At 47.3% G+C, this 16741-nt stretch overlaps 1 protein-coding gene across 7 annotated transcripts in view; it reads right to left on the bottom strand.

Annotated features, from left to right (window-relative positions):
• Nucleotides 1-415: 415 nt before the first annotated feature.
• Nucleotides 416-16741, bottom strand: part of USP16 (ubiquitin specific peptidase 16) — a 27977-nt gene continuing 11651 nt past the window's right edge. For 4 of the 7 annotated variants that reach the window (XM_036017385.1, XM_028503927.2, XM_028503928.2 and 1 more), the window contains 10 exons: nt 16503-16590; nt 15280-15358; nt 13363-13454; nt 12971-13027; nt 11913-12089; nt 5821-6466; nt 4830-4924; nt 3879-3965; nt 934-1090; nt 416-831 (listed from right to left, as the gene is read on the bottom strand). In XM_036017385.1, the coding sequence (XP_035873278.1) occupies nt 707-831; nt 934-1090; nt 3879-3965; nt 4830-4924; nt 5821-6466; nt 11913-12089; nt 12971-13027; nt 13363-13454; nt 15280-15358; nt 16503-16590 (1603 nt within the window). In that variant the 3' untranslated portion in view covers nt 416-706. Of the gene's footprint in view, nt 832-933; nt 1091-1583; nt 1884-3878; nt 3966-4829; nt 4925-5820; nt 6467-11912; nt 12090-12970; nt 13028-13362; nt 13455-15279; nt 15359-16502; nt 16591-16741 lie in introns of those variants that run through there. The other 3 variants (XM_028503929.2, XM_036017386.1, XM_036017387.1) reach the window with 3 other exon arrangements.

Genomic DNA, 16741 nt, shown 5'->3' with positions numbered 1-16741 from the left:
TGTGAAGGTGACAGGGGCTTGTTACCATCAAAGAGACCCTCTGACTTGGAGTCCACGGGCCTGGTGTCCTTGCAGCTCTCAGGCTGCGTTGGACTCAGAAGTGCTGGCTACCTGGTAAAAGGCGTTTCCTGGGAGAGCAGCTTGCAGGCTCTTTCTGGCACAGTGGCATTAAAGGGACCTGGTGCCCCATTAGTCTCACGAGTGTGGCCTTGGTCCAGCTCATCACACAGAGCCCTGCAGTCGGCCTGCGCCCAGCTGTGCACACAGGCCTCAGAACTGCAGGCGCACGCTTTCTGCCAGAGATACATCACTGCTGACATCCAACACCTGTGCTTGTAAAATTAACACGAGTGGTCAAGTACGATCAGCCAGTACAATGATACATGATAGGGTTAGTCTAAGTAATAAAGCAAGGTTTGGGGGTAAGTCAGTTTATTGATGCATGTTACCCACCACCACACACGTTACCCAGAGCACTTGATTCAGAGTCCACACAGGACCGGGAAGCAGGAGTGAGAAGCCACTGACAGAACTGTGGTCAACCTGCAGGTACTTGCCCTTCGGTATTTCAGCACGTACGACTGCTTCTGGCATGGACTCAATTCTAAGCGAACATGATCTAGTCTTTACTTTTTATTACTCTTACAGCTCTTGTAAAAACCTGAATGCGTTTCCAGAGAAAGCACTTCTCTGGAAGTGCTGAAACTCAGAGGATTCTCTCATAAAACAGGAGGTACGCCTGTGAGTTCAGCACTTTATCTGTAGACACAGCGTGTACGTGGGTGTCGCTGATGTGAAACCACTGCCCTTTGGTTGACTCCATTTCAAAATCTGCCAAGGAAATGGAAAATGAGGTGTAAATGGAGAAGTTCAGGTTCACTGTTGCTTGGTTTGCTGCTGGTGTGCTGAGTGCCAGAGCCCTGCAGGCCTCACCTTGTGGGACGTCCCCGTGGAGAACGAGATCACACAGGCGAGTGTTTGCCGCTCGCGCCTTACTGTAGGCGGTGTAGTGCCCGGACCGCATGGTGCCGCTGTGCTCCACGACTCCGTACAGGGAGTACAGCACCCTGGTGCTTTCCTCGGCAACATTCTGTAGGAACAAACAGGGTTCAATCGTTAGTTCTCGTCCCACTTATGCAGGAAACAAGGGCAAGACACGTTTACCCTACACAGTCTGACCTCCATGCCGAGGACCCGTGCGTCTGGACTTGACCTGCCTACCTTGTCTCCGCCTGCCGAGTCTCGTCCCTCGTTACTACCAGGCGGTTGTCACTTTTTCCAGAGGCCACCTGATCAATCTGTCTTAGTCTAGAAACTTCTGTAACAACCTCCCTGAATGTCTTGAGTGTCAGGCTCAGGTAATTTCAAAAGTCCTCAGCCATTCTGGCACCCTGGTTTCTGCTCAAAATGGAAGTTAAACTTGCTACAGCAGGGAGCCAGCACTCGGACTGCATCTCAGAACCCACCCTCGGGGTCTGTGAGGGGTGCTTGGCCTGGCCAGCCTCAGCCGTGCAGAGTGGAGGCAGCCTGCTCACCGCAGGACCGCGTGGGCGTGGACGGCCCTTCCCGACAGGCCCCCTGCCCCGCGGTGCTGCTGTGCCTCACCCTGCTCTGACCGCTGCCCCATTTGCTGAACTAGATGCTGCTTCACCCCAAACCCAGTCACCCTCCTCGGGGACCCCAGCGTCCACCAGCGACCCTCAGCACTGTCACTGCCATCCATTTCAGCCGAGTCACTCGGAACTGTTCCAAATGCCCACTGGTGTCCAGGCTCAGTTCACAACTCACCCGCCCCCCCAGCCCTCGGCCCCCCTCCCCGCAGCAGGACCTCCTGCCTTGTTGCCTCTCGGCCTCTCGGCCTCCTTCCCGGGTAACACCTGGGACTTCAACACTCAAAACAGAGTGCAACAGCAGCACCGGGGTGACCACACAGCCTGTCTTCTCCACCTCGAGCCCCTTGTTCTTTCTCGACAGCCGGCCCCAGCCCCCACTGCAGGGAACGAAGGCACAGCCTAACGACAGCAGGCGCCCGTTCTCCCGGTTCATGGACGATGCGCTGACCTGGGGTCATCAGGTCCTTCCCGCCTCCTCCCGGGTCTTCCTCAGTCAAGTATCTTCACCTTCTAGATTTCGTCTTGAACTCTAAACCCATGTAATATCTCTCAGACTTTAAAAACAAGTGTTCACGCATCTGCCACTTTTCCTTTTCAACAAAAACACTAACGGAGAAGTCCCCAGCCTCTGGGTCATGGTTAGAACCGTTAGAACCAGGCCGCACAGCGGGAGGGGAGCGGCAGGCAGGTGAGCAAGCAAAGCTTCCCTCCTGTTACTGCCTGAGCTCTGCCTTCTGTCTCCCCGCCTCCGCAGCCCGGAAAAGACCGTCTTCCAAGAAACTGCTCGTTGGCACCGAAAAGGCTGGGGACTGCTGCTCTAACCTGTGTTATTCCCAGTCCGTCACTCGTGTCTCCACCCGCAGAAGTAACCAGCACTTTCTGAAACATTTGCCACAACCTCTGTGCCGACTAATCCTAACTATTTTCTGGTCTTTTCTTCTAATATTCTGACACTGAGGGCTCTTGGCACTTTCTCTAGAGCCTGAACACAAGGTGTTGGCATTTTAGGCAAAAGATGGGTTCTTCGTGACTTGTTCTTCGTGACCTGGGACTCAACACTAGTGCCACCAAAAGCTGTTCACCAGCAAAGACGGCAGTAGCCTATGAACATACTGATTACAATTCGCTCTGCCCTCCAGCTCTCAATGCATCTCAGAAAACTTCAGATGGGGAGGAAGGAGGATTTCTATCATTTCAAGTTTCGTAAGTAAAGACTTAACATACTTATGCTGATGTACTCTGATTCTCCAGGTCCTCAACCTGGAGACCGCTGAGACGCCAGCATTTCCTGCTTTCACCGTGACCTGTGCGCTCGTGTCCAGACCCCACCTGCAGCCCAGCCTCTCTGCCCCGGGCCTCGGACATGTCTGCCCAAACGCCTCCCAAACACTGCCACATGAATGGCTCAAGAATGTCTGAGAGTCGATGTACCCCGAACTGAAGACCTCATCCTTTTTCTACCCACCCTTCTTCCCAGGCTTCCCTCCTCAACTCCAGACGTCCCCTCTGCCCACACGTCCAGTCACCCGCCCAGGCCCAGGGTCACACTCGACCCCCTTCCCGGGTCACCCTCCGCGTCTACGGAGAGGCTCCACCTCGTCTTCCAGACCAGAGGGCCGCTGTCTGGGCTCATCCGCAGCCTGAGCTCTCAACAGCCTCCCAACTAGCTCCCCTGCCTCCAGTCGACGCCACCACAGGTCTGCCGTGACACTCTCCTGTGGCTCCCCACCGAGGACACGGACCCGCAAGACCCGTCTCTGTGGCTCCCCACCGAGCACCTAGTAGAGCCTGGCTCCTCCAAACCCTCGTGCCTGGCCCCGTTCTCAGGCTTTGTTCCCCACGCTCCGCCAGCCCCGCACTGGGAGCGCCAGAGCTGCCCGCAGCCCCACACCACTTCCCACGGCTCTGTTCCTTCCACACCAGCTCCTGCTGCTGGGGCGCCGGCCGAGGCACGCCCACCCCGCAGAGCCTCTCCAGAACCACTCCCACCTTGTGCTCACACACTGACCATCAGCCACGTTAAACGGACATCACCCACTACTGTGTCTGCTTAGCTCCCAAGACGACGTCTGCCACAATAATGAGGGTTCAAACAAACGAAGTGAAATAATAAACCTAACATTCAAAACGGAAGGAACAGAAATCAAAGACCCACTACCCAGTGAATTCTCACCAACCTCACACTTATGCGAGTTGCTGTTGCAGTATTTGGTAAGACATGATTTCCCTTCAAAGGATTTTCTGAAAAGGACCACTTCTACCTACCTTACATTTAGCGGTACAAAAAGGAGCCAAATCTAATATTTCTGGAAATCTTATGTGTTTGTTAATTTTGCGCAGGTTAAAACCAGCCTAAAAAAGAGGGATAACAGATTAAGTTATTTTCCTGCAAAAGCAAGGCATGTTAAGTAAACTGGAGCCCCACTGCGGCGCCCAAAAGCACAATACCCAGCCCTAGTCCAGTCTTCTTCGCCCCTCCCTGACAGGAACCGTGTGAGAGCTGTTTGTCCTGCGAAGTGCCCCCCCCCCCCCACCACGTGCACATTCAGGAAGCTGCTCCTGCAAGAAAACCTCAGCGTTTCTGCTTTGGCCACCCGGCAAAGTCAGATTGTATCGATGTTTTGATGCTTAAAACTAAGCCATAGCAGAATACTTTTTGGGGAAGCACTCTGACCACACTGAGGGAGCTGTCCCCAGAGACCCAACCCATCTGATGAGCCCACAGCACCCACAGGAAGGGAACATTCCGGAGGCATTTGGGGAACTGGGAAGTGAAAGAGAAACTCGTACTACTCATGGCAGAAGTCTTCTGGAAGAGCCGGAGTAACTGAAGGATGAAGTCCAACGTCTGTTTATCAAATTACCACACACAAAACAGAAACACGTCACTTTCCTAGGTGTGGCATGTGACTAGTGAACTGGCCTTTTTCTCAAACCAAAAATTAAGGTGAGCGACAGATGCTAATGTTACTAAAAAGAGCAACATGAGTTCCAGTAAAACTGCAGAAGAATTGTGTCTAAATTTGTCCACCTTGACAGGCATCTCCATCAAAACATCTGCCTTAGCAGTATGAATTATGTTTTACTTTCCTACTTCTTTGAAGTTAGAATTGGGAAATAACAAAAACAAAGAAACAGTGGTAGTTTGAGACATTAACAAATAAAGCAGATGTTACGTGTTTAAGACAAATTTTTTAGGCAACAAACAAGAGGTACCTGCTGAAATCTCTTTAAATGAAGGGTGAGAACAGGAGGAGCGAGAGAAATGAGCATCTGCTTTTGGGCATTGGTGTAAACATGTTTCCTTTCACCTAAAAAAAGGAAAAAAATTTCAGCAGTGTGAAAACCAGTTTGGAACTCTAAAGCATTCAGCTCCTATAGAGTCATTTCAGAAATCAGAAGACAGGACAAGCATACTTTTGGAAGGACCAAGTAAACACTTCTGGCTTTGTGGACCAAGAGGCCCGATGAAGGGTATTTTGTAAGTATTTATATTTAAGACAAAAACTTCCATAAGTTTTTACTGATATAATTCAAAATATAATGCTAATCAAGTTTGACTGCTGTCTGCTGAAGAATGAAGTTATTTTTGGAGATAATATTTAATTGGGGTTCAAAGTTAGTGTTTTCTACCATAAAATCATTTTCAAAATCTGTAAGAACCGCTTTAGCGGTCTTTTAACAGGCAGCAAGCCCAAACTGGACCTGTGGACGACAGTTTGCCCACAGCAGCCCTAAGCACAACCGCTGTGAAATCAACAGTTCACTCTTCGTACTGACGTGTAAACATGTAAAAGCCAGACTTTAAAATGGTCAACAGGCAGCACCAGGCACCTGCCCATCAACAGGCAGCGCCTCTTGCTCCGTGTCTGAGGGAGATCACAGGAGAGCCTGTGCCCTGGACCCCGCAGTCCCTTTGGGGTTCCCTGAGGAACCCCAGGACGGCTTCCTGGGGGCCGGCAGGGCGGCCGTCCAGAAGCTGGCGGCAACTGCGGAAGCACAGGAGCCGCGCGGCCTGTCGGGACGCTGCTGTGAAGGCAGCACGCGGGCAGGCTGGCTCAAATGCAGGCGGCCCCCCCCACCCCCAGCAGACTATCTACGTGGAAGATGCCGTGCAGGTCCTGGCCCGGTTCGAACGGGACTGCCTACCGATGCCACGCAGACGTGCCCAAAACACCGAGGCTACTTCCTGCGAGGGGCCCAGTACCTTTCAGATTTGCCTTCGGGGCACTGAGCTGTCTCCGGGTGCACGCTTCGCACAGCAGCTGGTTGGCACCTCGGAGCTCCTCGTTCCGGGTGAACTGGTACAGGCAGTGCTGGATGCAGCCGTCGTCAGCGCCGACGGCCTGCCTGCTGGCGAGGGTGCAGAACGCAGTCGCCGGGTCTTGGTTCACCACCTCATACACCTTGGTCCCGGGAGCAGGGCTGCCGTTCATAATCTCTACGTGTATGTCGTCAGGGTGAAGAGCAGCATCCAAGTTCAGGTTCCTGAAACCCCTCAAAATGTCCTCTTCCCCAGGGCCCCCATCTTCCACACAGGCACCGTTTAAATTCTCAGGATGTTCGGCGGGAGATGGCGGAGCCTCCAGATCGTAATCCACATCCACTTCCTCTGTGCACTTCTGATTGTCAGTTACACTTTCTACCATATTTTCTTGGTCATTCAAGTCTTTCTGATTAACACAATATTCTTTATTGATAACTTCTTCCTGTGAGACATGGTCGGATCTAATACCCACTTCTCCCTGAACTGACATTTCAGCGTCACATTCATTGTCTTCAGGATGGTCAATAGTACAGATATCATTTAAATGAAGAACTTTTCCTTGAATTTTTTGTTGCCTTCGCTGGTTCTGTGTAAAAAGCATGAAACATTTTTTTAAAGAGAAAAAAAAATTTTAAGGATTTTATTTATTTATTTTTAGAGAAGGAAGGGAGGGAGAAAAACAGAGAGAGAAACATCAATGTGCAGTTGCTGGGGGCCGTGGCCTGCAACCCAGGCATGTGCCCTGACTGGGAATCGAACCTGCGACACTTTGGTTGGCATCCCGTGCTCAATCCACTGAGCCACACCAGCCAGGGCCATAAAACATTTTTTAAAGAAATAAAAGAGTGTACATATACCACATCAGGTTCTCTGGCTTATTAATAAAATATAACAATAAGAAAAAGCTCATTCCCAGAATTTATCCTAGAAGTTCCTTTACTCTCAGGAACCAAATACATTATGAAGAGGAGCCCTTTAACTGAAAGCAGGAATAAACCCTCCCTGACCATCACAGCGCTGCCACACGGGGGTGAAGGAGCACGTCCGGGGCATGGCGTCCGTCCTGAGGGCGATCTGGACAGGGGAGCAGACTGCAGCACCCTGCAGGGGCTCCGCCGCCACAAGCGGCCCAGGCCCACGTTCCCCAAGGAGACACGGCGGCAAGTGCTGCCTGGAACATGGCAGCTTCCTTCCCAGGACATGTTCTCTGATGCGCTTCGGTCAGAAATGGGTCCACGTGAAACAAAAAGGACACACAGGTGTATGACAGAACTATACCCCTGAAACCCGTGTCATTTTACTAGTCAATGTTCAATTTAAGAAATTCCCCAATAAGTTCAATTTTAAAAAATGGGAAAGAATATGAGTTACTACTTTAAAGAAAAGGAAAAATGACTTTTTAAAAGAATTTATTTAGTTATTTTTAAAGAAAGGGGAAAGGAGGGAAGAAGAGAGGAAGAGAAACATCAATGTATGGTTGCCTCTCACACGCCTCCTACTGGGGACCTGGCCCACAACCCAGGCATGTGCCCCGACTGGGAATCGAACCAGCAACCCTTTGGTTTACTGAATGACACCCAACCCACCGAGCCACATCAGCCAGAGCACAAATGACTTGCAAACATAAAAATATGGTTAACCTCATTTATATTAACATAAATGGAAAATAAATTTTACTAGGTTAACAATTTCCGTCCCTCACACTGGCAGAAATCAAGCAGTCTGATGACACACCACTGTCGAGGGTGAGGAGAAACGACGAGTCTCCCGTGTTGCTGGCAGTCATAAAAACTGGTACAGCCTTTGTGGAGGGCAACAGGGTCATATTTATCACATCTACAAATGCAATCCCTCTTCTCAAGATGGCCCCTACAGACGATATACGTGCTTTTAAGGACGTTTCCATGACAACTGGCCACTTATACAACGGTGGCCCTGGGAAATAAGGGAGCTGAAGCACCCCCAGCACGGCGGCCCCGAGCGAGGCGGGGAGCCACGCCGCCCCGGACACACAGGGAGCACACCGACGCGTCCTCGAGGAACTGGCCTACAGGCAGGTGTCAGAGGTGGCTCAGGGGCAGGCAGGTGTCAGAAGTGGCTCAGGGGCAGGCAGGTGTCAGAAGTGGCTCAGGGGCGCAAAGCTGCAGAAGAGGCAAGGAAAAAGGAAACCGCAGAAGCAAAGCAAGAATTCCCAAGGAAATTCACAGTGAAGGGCTTAGCAGAAGCTTTTGCAGAATTTAACGTGCTCCCTAGAAAGTCTGGAAACAGGGACCCCCACACAACAGGCTTCTGTTAGCCCAGCGGGATGTCCGCGGCGCCCTGTCTGCTCACGAGCAACTCTGTGATGAGAAAAAGGAACGAGCCACGCCAGCCCCCACGGACGTGTGTCTGAGCTGAGCGGCAGCCCCCGAAGGAGCCTTGGGCAGGAACCTCGGGAGGTGTCCCGAGGGAGGGCTGCGGTCCCAGGTGGTGACGGCTCCAGGTGCGTCACTGCCTGAAGCCCTTCCAGGGGCCAGGATGGGTGGGGGGGGGGGACGGAGACAACTGACCCTGGGACGTCCTGCCTGTGCACGCTTGAGTCTTAGTTTTTAACAAAAAAGGTCTTCAAAGTTTTTTAAATTTAAAAGTAGAAAAAGGTTCACAGGCCCTGGCCAGGTAGCTCAGTCAGAGTGTCTTCCCACTGCGCCACGGTCGCAGGCCCCGTCTCTGCACAGGGCACACGCGGGACGCAACCAATGAGCGCACACACCCGTGAGTGAAACAAGAACAAAATGATGTCTCTCTCTCTCTCTCTTCCTTCCTCTCTCCCTAAAATCAATTTTAAAAAGAAAAAAAGAAGCATACACAATAATAATATGAAAAAGTAAAATATTTTTGTGTAGCTTACAATGTGCTTTTAAGCTCATTGTTATTTAAAAATTCTTAAGGTTATTCTTTAGAGTAATTCTTTTTATCAACTAAAAAAGGTACAGTAGGCTAAGGTTAACCGATTACTGGAGAGAGAAACCACCTTTTATAAACTCAGTGGAGCCTGCACGGACTCCCAGTGCTTCTCGGGCCCACAGTCGTGCCCAGTCTTGCCCCCTGCTCCGTCCCGGACTTGCCCAGAGCACCTTCCAGTCCTGCCAGCTCCGCCCTGCCCCTGCCCCGTGTGGGCCACCACTTCTGTCTTTCACCCTGTGTTGTCATGGCCCCTTTTCTAGGACACAGATCCTGGAATGCACTTGCATGGCAATGTCTACAGGACTTGTCACAGTGACACGCTGCACAGACTTGTGGCCCGGGAGTGATCGGCTGCACCACACAGGGGTGTAAAGTGCACCCTGTGATATTCACACAACAAAGCAGCCCCAGAGCTCCTCTCTAAGACTGTCCCGTGCTGTTAAGCGACACAGAATGGTGCAGGGTTAGTCCTACAGCACTGGCCATGACAGCGAAGCAATGCAGACACCCTCAACCAACAAAGAAACGGTTCGATGAGCTGTGGTGCCTCTGTGAAATGCAATACCAGAGAGGTGTCAAAGAACTGACCTATGCCCTGAAATGGAAAGATCTCCAAGAATATAATTAAGTAGAAACAAATGAAAAACAAGGTCTAGAACTATACGCACAACTGGTAAAAGGAGGGAAAAAAACAAGACTACATGCTTGTACTTGACCATATTCTCCAAGAGACTCTAGAGGACAAGAGACTCTAGAGGACTCTAGTGAACTCATGGAGAGGTCGTCAGTGTCACAGAAGGACAGGGCTCGGGCAAGGGGCAAGGGGACTGGTACCATGTGCCTGAACTTTTATTTTTTGTTTATTTTTAAATATTAAAAATAATTAATGTTTTTAAAGTTTGAATGTTGTCCTGGCAGTGTGGCTGAGTGGAATGAGTGCTGGCCTGTGAACCAAAGGGTCCTGGGTTTGATTCCCAGTCAGGGAACATGTCTGTGTTACAGGCCAGGTCCCTGGTGGGGGGCGCACAAAAGGCAACCACACACTGATGTTTCTCTCCCTCTCTTTCTCCCTCCCTTCCCCCGTCTAAAAATAAATAAATAAAGTCTTTTTAAAAAACGCTTGAATGTGAATGAATAAAAAAAGCACATGGAGGCATAGGCAGATACACTGTGCCTCCTCACACAACTGAAAGAAGAACAACAATTTAAAAATAAAAAACAACCAGAACTGATAGAAAAATCGAACTGTAGGAAGTCTGACAACCAAGGAGTTAAAGAAGACACACCCATCCAAACTGGCAGGAGGGGTGGAGACGGATGCGAGGAGAGGGCTCGCACCAAGGTGGTGGCTGGAGGACAGGCAGGCAAGGCTGGGGCTGGCCAGCAAGGCCATGGTGGTAGTTGGTGGAGTGGGAGATCCCACATTCATGTGTAGATACACCGGGAGGAACAACTAGGGAGCGAGATAGATCGTGCAACCCAGAGCTCCAGCTCCTGGAAATAAAGCCTCAAACCTGTGATTGAAAACACCTGTGGGTGTTCAGGCGGCAGCGGGAGAAACTCCCAGCCTCACCGGAGAGTTCCTTGGAGAGACCCAGAGGGTCTTAGAATGTACACAAGCCAACTCACCTGGGAATCAGCACCCACTTTGGGCCCACTTTGCTTGTGGGTAGCGGGGGAAGTGACTGAAATCCAGCAGAGAGAGGAGCAAGTGCCACTGTTTCCTCCCAGACCCCACCCCCGCACACAGCATCACAGTGCAGCAGGGTGGGTTGTACCACCCAAGTGAATACCTAAGGCTCTGCCCCTCATATGTAACAAGTGCGCCGAGACACAAAAAAGATAACCAACCTATTAGATGCACAGTTCAAAGCACTGGTGATCAGGATGCTCACAGAATTGGTTCAATTTGGTCGCAAATTAGATGAAAAAATGAAGGCAAATGGAATAAGTGAAATGAAGGAAAATGCACAGGGAACCAACAGCGATGGGAAGAAAACTGGGACTCAAATCAATGGAGTGGACCAGAAGGAAGAAAGAAACAACCACGCAGAAAAGAATGAAGAAACAAGAATTCAGAAAAATGAAGAGAAGCTTAGGAACCTCCAGGACATCTTTAAACGTTCCAACATCCGAATTACAGGGGTACCAGAAAGAGAAGAAGAGCAATAAGTGGAAAAGTTATTTGAACAAATAATAAAGGAGAACTTCCCCATTCTAGCAAAGGAAACAGACTTCCAGGAAGTCCAGGAAGCCTAGAGAGCTCCAAAGAAGTTGGACCCAAGGAAGCACACACCAAGGCACATCATAATTACATCAGTCAAGATTAAAATGAAGGAGAGAATCCTAGAAGCAGCAAGAGAAAAGGAGACAGTCACCTACAAAGGAGATCCCATCAGACTGTCAGCTGATTTCTCAAAAGAGACCTTGCAGGCAAGAAGGGGCTGGAGAGAAGTATTCCAAGTCATGAAAGGCAAGGACCTACATCCAAGATTGCTCTATCCAGCAAAACTATTATTTAGAATGGAAGGGCAAGTAAAGTGCTTCTCAGATAAGGTCAAGTTAAATGAGTTCCTCGTCACCAAGCCCTTATTAAATGAAATGTTAAAGGGATTTATCTGAGAAAAAGGAGATAAAAAATATGAACAGTAAAATAACAGCAAACTCACAATTATTAACAACCACACCTGAAACAAAAGCAAAAACTAACTAAGCAAACAACTAGAACAGGAACAGAACCACAGAAATGGAGATCACATGGAGGGTTAGCAACAGGGGAGTGGGAGGAGGGGAGGGGGGAAAAGGTATGGAGAGTAAGTAGAATAGATGGTGGGTAGAAAATAGACAGGGGGAGGTTAAGAATAGTACGGGAAATGTAGAAGCCAAAAAACCTGTCTGTGTGACACATGGACATGAACTAAAGGGGGGGAATGTGGGTGGGAGGGGGTGTGCAGGGTGGAGGGGAGTGAAGGGGGGAAAATGGGACAACTATAATAGCATAATCAATAAAATATATTTTTAAAAATAAAATAAAAAATTTAAAAAAGATACAAAATCAGAGAGGCACCGCTTTCTGCCCAATGACTCACCTTGGCTTGCTTCTTGGCTTGCTTCTTGGCTTTCTTCTGCAAGTGCTTACTCGTTCCCGACAGAACATCCTTTCTCTGTTTCATGTAACTGTCGTTATCTTTTTCTTCCTCGCTGTCCTTATCTTCATTCTCCATTGTCTTTTTCAGATTTTTATCATTTATACTTTTCTTACCACTCTTAAAAATACGGAGAAAATATGGCCCGAAAATAAAATTTTACAACTACTATTTGGTGAACAGATTTCACATTAAGTATTTTTCTACTCCTATTGTACACTATTTTATTTACATAATGTTTGAAAATGTATCTAGGACAAAATCCATTCACCTCAAATACTAAGAAGCAATCTCCACATACTAACAAACAAGTAAACGAACAGTAAAAAAAGTAACTGCACACGGAAGTTGGATGGAAAAGAACAGCATAAGCCACGCCAGGCCCACGCTGCACCACAATGCAACTGTGCCCGTGTCCGAAGGCACTCTCTGTCCAAACACAGGCATCTCTTTTTATTCATTTCCTTCTGTGCATGCAAGTGGCAGTTTTAGACAAAGAGAAAATAAACTAGATTTGGTAAGACATTAATCACTAAGTTACAGTGATTAAAGGGACTCCTAGTCCATATTAAGTTGAACAATGATTTGTCCAAAATTCACAACATGTTCTCTTTTTTCCTACTACTACCAGCAACCAAATTAATATGGCTTACAACTGAGGTGTTCTGTATTAACACTTATGAACACTTACGACTGTAAGGGATTTGTGGTTAGTCTGAAATAACAAAAATAGTAAGTTTTAATATAAAGGAAACATGTCCCTAGATGTAAACTAATCAAGATAACTATCTACAAAGAATTCTAAACACTCTCCTCTTTTTTATGCATAAAAAAAGTACCCTGTTCTTTGTCCAACTATTTGAATTTCTTCTATCTCGAATACACTTAGAAAAACTCTCCACAGGCTGATAACGTACAAACTTGGAAAAGGTGACAAAGCTTCCCCATAAAACCTAACACAGGAAAAACATACTTAAATAAAATGAACTCTGGGGTCTTACCTGATCATCTAAAACTGGCAGAGACAAGTCAAGGAAAGACTCATGAACCAAGGAGACCTTAACCAACCAAAAAAGAAAACGTAAAAGGGAGGAAAAGATGCACTGTAAACATGACGTAGGGAGGTCATGGGGGCTGGGGCTCAGCTGCAACATACGGAGCAAAGAAGACGGGACGGGGAACACAGCCCTGAGGACCCGGGTCAGGGAACCAAAGCAACGTGTTACCTCACTGCTACCCGTGTCAGGAGTGCTCACAGGTTCCACAAGGAACTACGCACGTTTGGGGACTTAAACCAGGAAGAGCTTATGGAATGAGACCTTTCTGTTTCCGAAAGCCACAAGTGACAAACTACATCTACGTAGCAAATCTGTCGCACACGACCCCAACTTACCGTTCCACATTCATCACACATGATCGTGCTAGTCAGTTCACCCCCAAAGATGCGGTCCACGAAACTTGGTGCTGATGTTTTCTTTTCATAATCTGTAAGGGGAAAGAAAGTTCATCAAATGTATTTGTAGAATTAATTAAATAAGCTAAAACTACTTACTTAACCTCTCTAACCCTAAAATTGTATTTTTATTTTCCTATCTCAGACTTGTTTTTCTCTATTCATAATTACCATAATTTTTTTTTGCTAGTCAGTGGTGCACACAGCACTTTGGGGCATAACAGAATTTCACACCATCACATCTGGTGAGAAATAAAAAGTTCAGAGGAAGTTCCCATCCGAGATCCAGTCTGTGGGAAACACACTGTGCAAGTTGGTGAGGCTGCTGACCCACCTCCACTCGGAAAGCAAGCACACAGACGACTCTGGATGCTGCGCTAGCTCATCTCTACCTCTATGGCGGGTGGGTGGGGGGGTGCAAAAAATCCGAAGTTATCTTCTGGAGGGCAGGCCCTTGTAGGACAGGCTTCCCCTGCTAGGTGAGTGTTCTAGGAACCCATCTGGATCAGTGGATCACCTGGTGTTGTTGTGAGAGGCTGCGTTCGGCTTCGGTGAAATTTTTTTTAAGACTCTTTCACCGAGTTTGCCCATTTCATGATGGGTGATGATTTATGAGCGCACCTGCCCACCACACTGCGTTGAGTGTGCAGCAGTTTTCGACCAAAAACAGTGTGACCCCTGACCTTCACCCTCCCTATTCACCTGATCTCCCCCTGTGCGACTTTGTTTCCTCAGATGAAAAAATTCCTCAAAGGGAAACATTTTGCCGACATGGGCAAGGTGAAACAAAAAATGGCAGAAGTACTAAAAGGCATCAAAATTGATGAGTTCAAAAACTGTTTTTGAGCAGTGGGAAATGCATCTCGATAGGTGTATTGCATCAAATGGAGAGTACTTTGAAGATGACTTAGAATAAATACACAATTGTTTATAAATAAATTCTTTTTGGGGGTCCCCCCTCATAACATTCCAACATGCAACTTGCTTTGTGAATTCTAAGACTAACTCCATTTAAAAACAAAACAAGCAAGAAAAAAGTTCAGGAAAGTGCTTCAGACAAAATCTCCTTTTATTTCCCTTTGTTCCAAAAATAATCTCGATAAATTTAGCTTAAGGCATCATAACTTGATCACCTGATCACCTCTTTTACTAAATACATGAAATTCATGTGCTTTGTTCCAATGACAGAGGCCAGTTTCTATGGAAACACGTTTCCTGACAGACTGTGACAGCAAGAGAGAGTCTCTCTGTCCAGGCTGAGGTGCTATGTATTGATTTTAAATTGTGGTTCACAATACAGAAGCCACTAGTCACTTGTGGCCATTTAAATTTAAATTAATGAAAATTAAATAATAAAAATTTAGCTTCTTAGTTGCACTTCTCAGACTTGAAGGGCTCAACAGCCAACACATGGCTGTGGCATCGACAGGACACGGAGAGGCCTCCGTCACCACAAGCCCTGCTGGACACAGCGATGCTCGCCCCTGCCTGCCACGTGGTCATGAGAACAACGTGGCTCCACGCTTACTGAACCAACCACTGACGACTCCCACGGACAAGTGCAAGTCACTTATCACGCCAGTCAGAAGTCTAAGCTCTTCAGAAATGAAACTGTGATGTCATCTTCATTCTGTCTTTGTAAATTTCACTATACTATTGCACAAAAAGAATACACTAGAAGTTAAATTTTTCTAAAACATTCACCTTGAGTGTACTGAACGAATTTTTAACATCGATGGTGATAAAGAGAAGTTGCACATTAATAACTTTGGATGCAAAATAAAAGTGCCAGCACTCCTCTCCTACAGTGCAGGGGGATTCAACTATAGTAGTTTAGTTAAAAAAGTCAGACATTACCTTTAACTTTATTTTTTAGTTCTTCATCCAATTTTTCAGTAGAATTACCCAATGCTTTAAGAATTCCTTTACTCACTCTCTAAAAGTAATAAAATGAATACATGCATACTATTAAATTTAAAATTTTATAATTTTCTTAGAAAATATGTGATCAAGAGTTAGCTCCCCAAAGTTACTGAATAAAAATTAATACATCCAAAATCACATTTTCAAAATTAACTAAAGGAACTAAGAAGAACTATACTTACAAAACCACAAACCCATGAGTAAAGCCCGTCTTATCATTTCCTGATTTCCCCCGACTCGAACCTAAGCTTTCAGAACACGCCCCTCCCCCTCGGAGAGGCCGCTGACACAGTGTGTCCTGCAGGCAGCACGGTCAGGGACAGCGAAGGCTCAGCCTCCAGCAGTGACGGCCCAACTGCATCAGCACTGGGTGACCTTGAACTGGGCACTGAAGTTTCCTACATCTTAGCTCCAGAATCTACAAGGGGAGTAAACGGTTCCAGCATCTACCTCACAGAATGGCTGTGAGGTCTGAGTAAGGTCATTCACATAAAATACTAAGAACAGTGCTTGACATAAAATAAGGACAAAATAAATATTAGTTGTTACAACTACATTATTACTATTATTAATTATATTCCTATCCCCAAATATATTCCTTTCTACCCTGGGAATTAAAAACTTCAAAATGCAACAAATGTTCCCCTGACCTGAATGAATATACAGTACTTCCTCACTTATTGTCATCAACAGGTTCTGTGACTTTAAGCAAAATGACAAATAACGAAACCCACGCTACCAGTGACTAATCAATACAAAGAGTTGAGTCCTAAAGCGCCTCGTCGAGGTTCTGAGGTCAGAACATTGGGGGGGGGGGGGGGGGGGGCCAGGTTTCACTATCTGAGGGCCTCCTCACTGAGTCGCCCTCCGATCCGAGCTCTCAGGGGACAGGCCTGTAGGGCATTGTCCCTAAGGAACAACGATGCTGGAAATGTCACCCAAAACAGCAGCACAAAAAGGAGAGTCATTTCTAATTCTCCTCATTCATCCTCAGGACTAAAACACACTGGCCAAAAAGACTGGTGTCAAAAAGTTTTCCATCCAATGGCCTCAATAACAAGCTTTCATTGTTTTAATATTTAATACCCCTTCAAATATCAGATGACAGAGCAGCTAATGAGATGAAATTATGAAATACTCTGGTAAAATGTGCTAACTTGGTGTTCTTCCGCTCTCATGCCATCCAGCAAATACCGAAGCAGCTCCTGGCTGTCTTGCTGCTGATAGCCTTTAAAACGCACTGCTCTGCAGAAGAGGAAAAAAAAGAAAGAAAGAGAGAGAAAAGCAATGAAGAGTCTACTAAAACATGAAACCCATTTTACAAAATCTTAGGATCATATCCCAAATCTTTCTCAAGATTTCTGTGTAGTCCAACAACACCCTTGGCAGATTTTGT

This window comes from Phyllostomus discolor, chromosome 2 (assembly GCF_004126475.2).
Source record: "Phyllostomus discolor isolate MPI-MPIP mPhyDis1 chromosome 2, mPhyDis1.pri.v3, whole genome shotgun sequence".
In the NCBI taxonomy this organism is placed as follows: Eukaryota; Metazoa; Chordata; class Mammalia; order Chiroptera; family Phyllostomidae; genus Phyllostomus; species Phyllostomus discolor.
The sequence above is the reverse complement of the archived record's forward strand: the minus strand, read 5'-3'. Positions and strand labels throughout refer to the sequence as shown.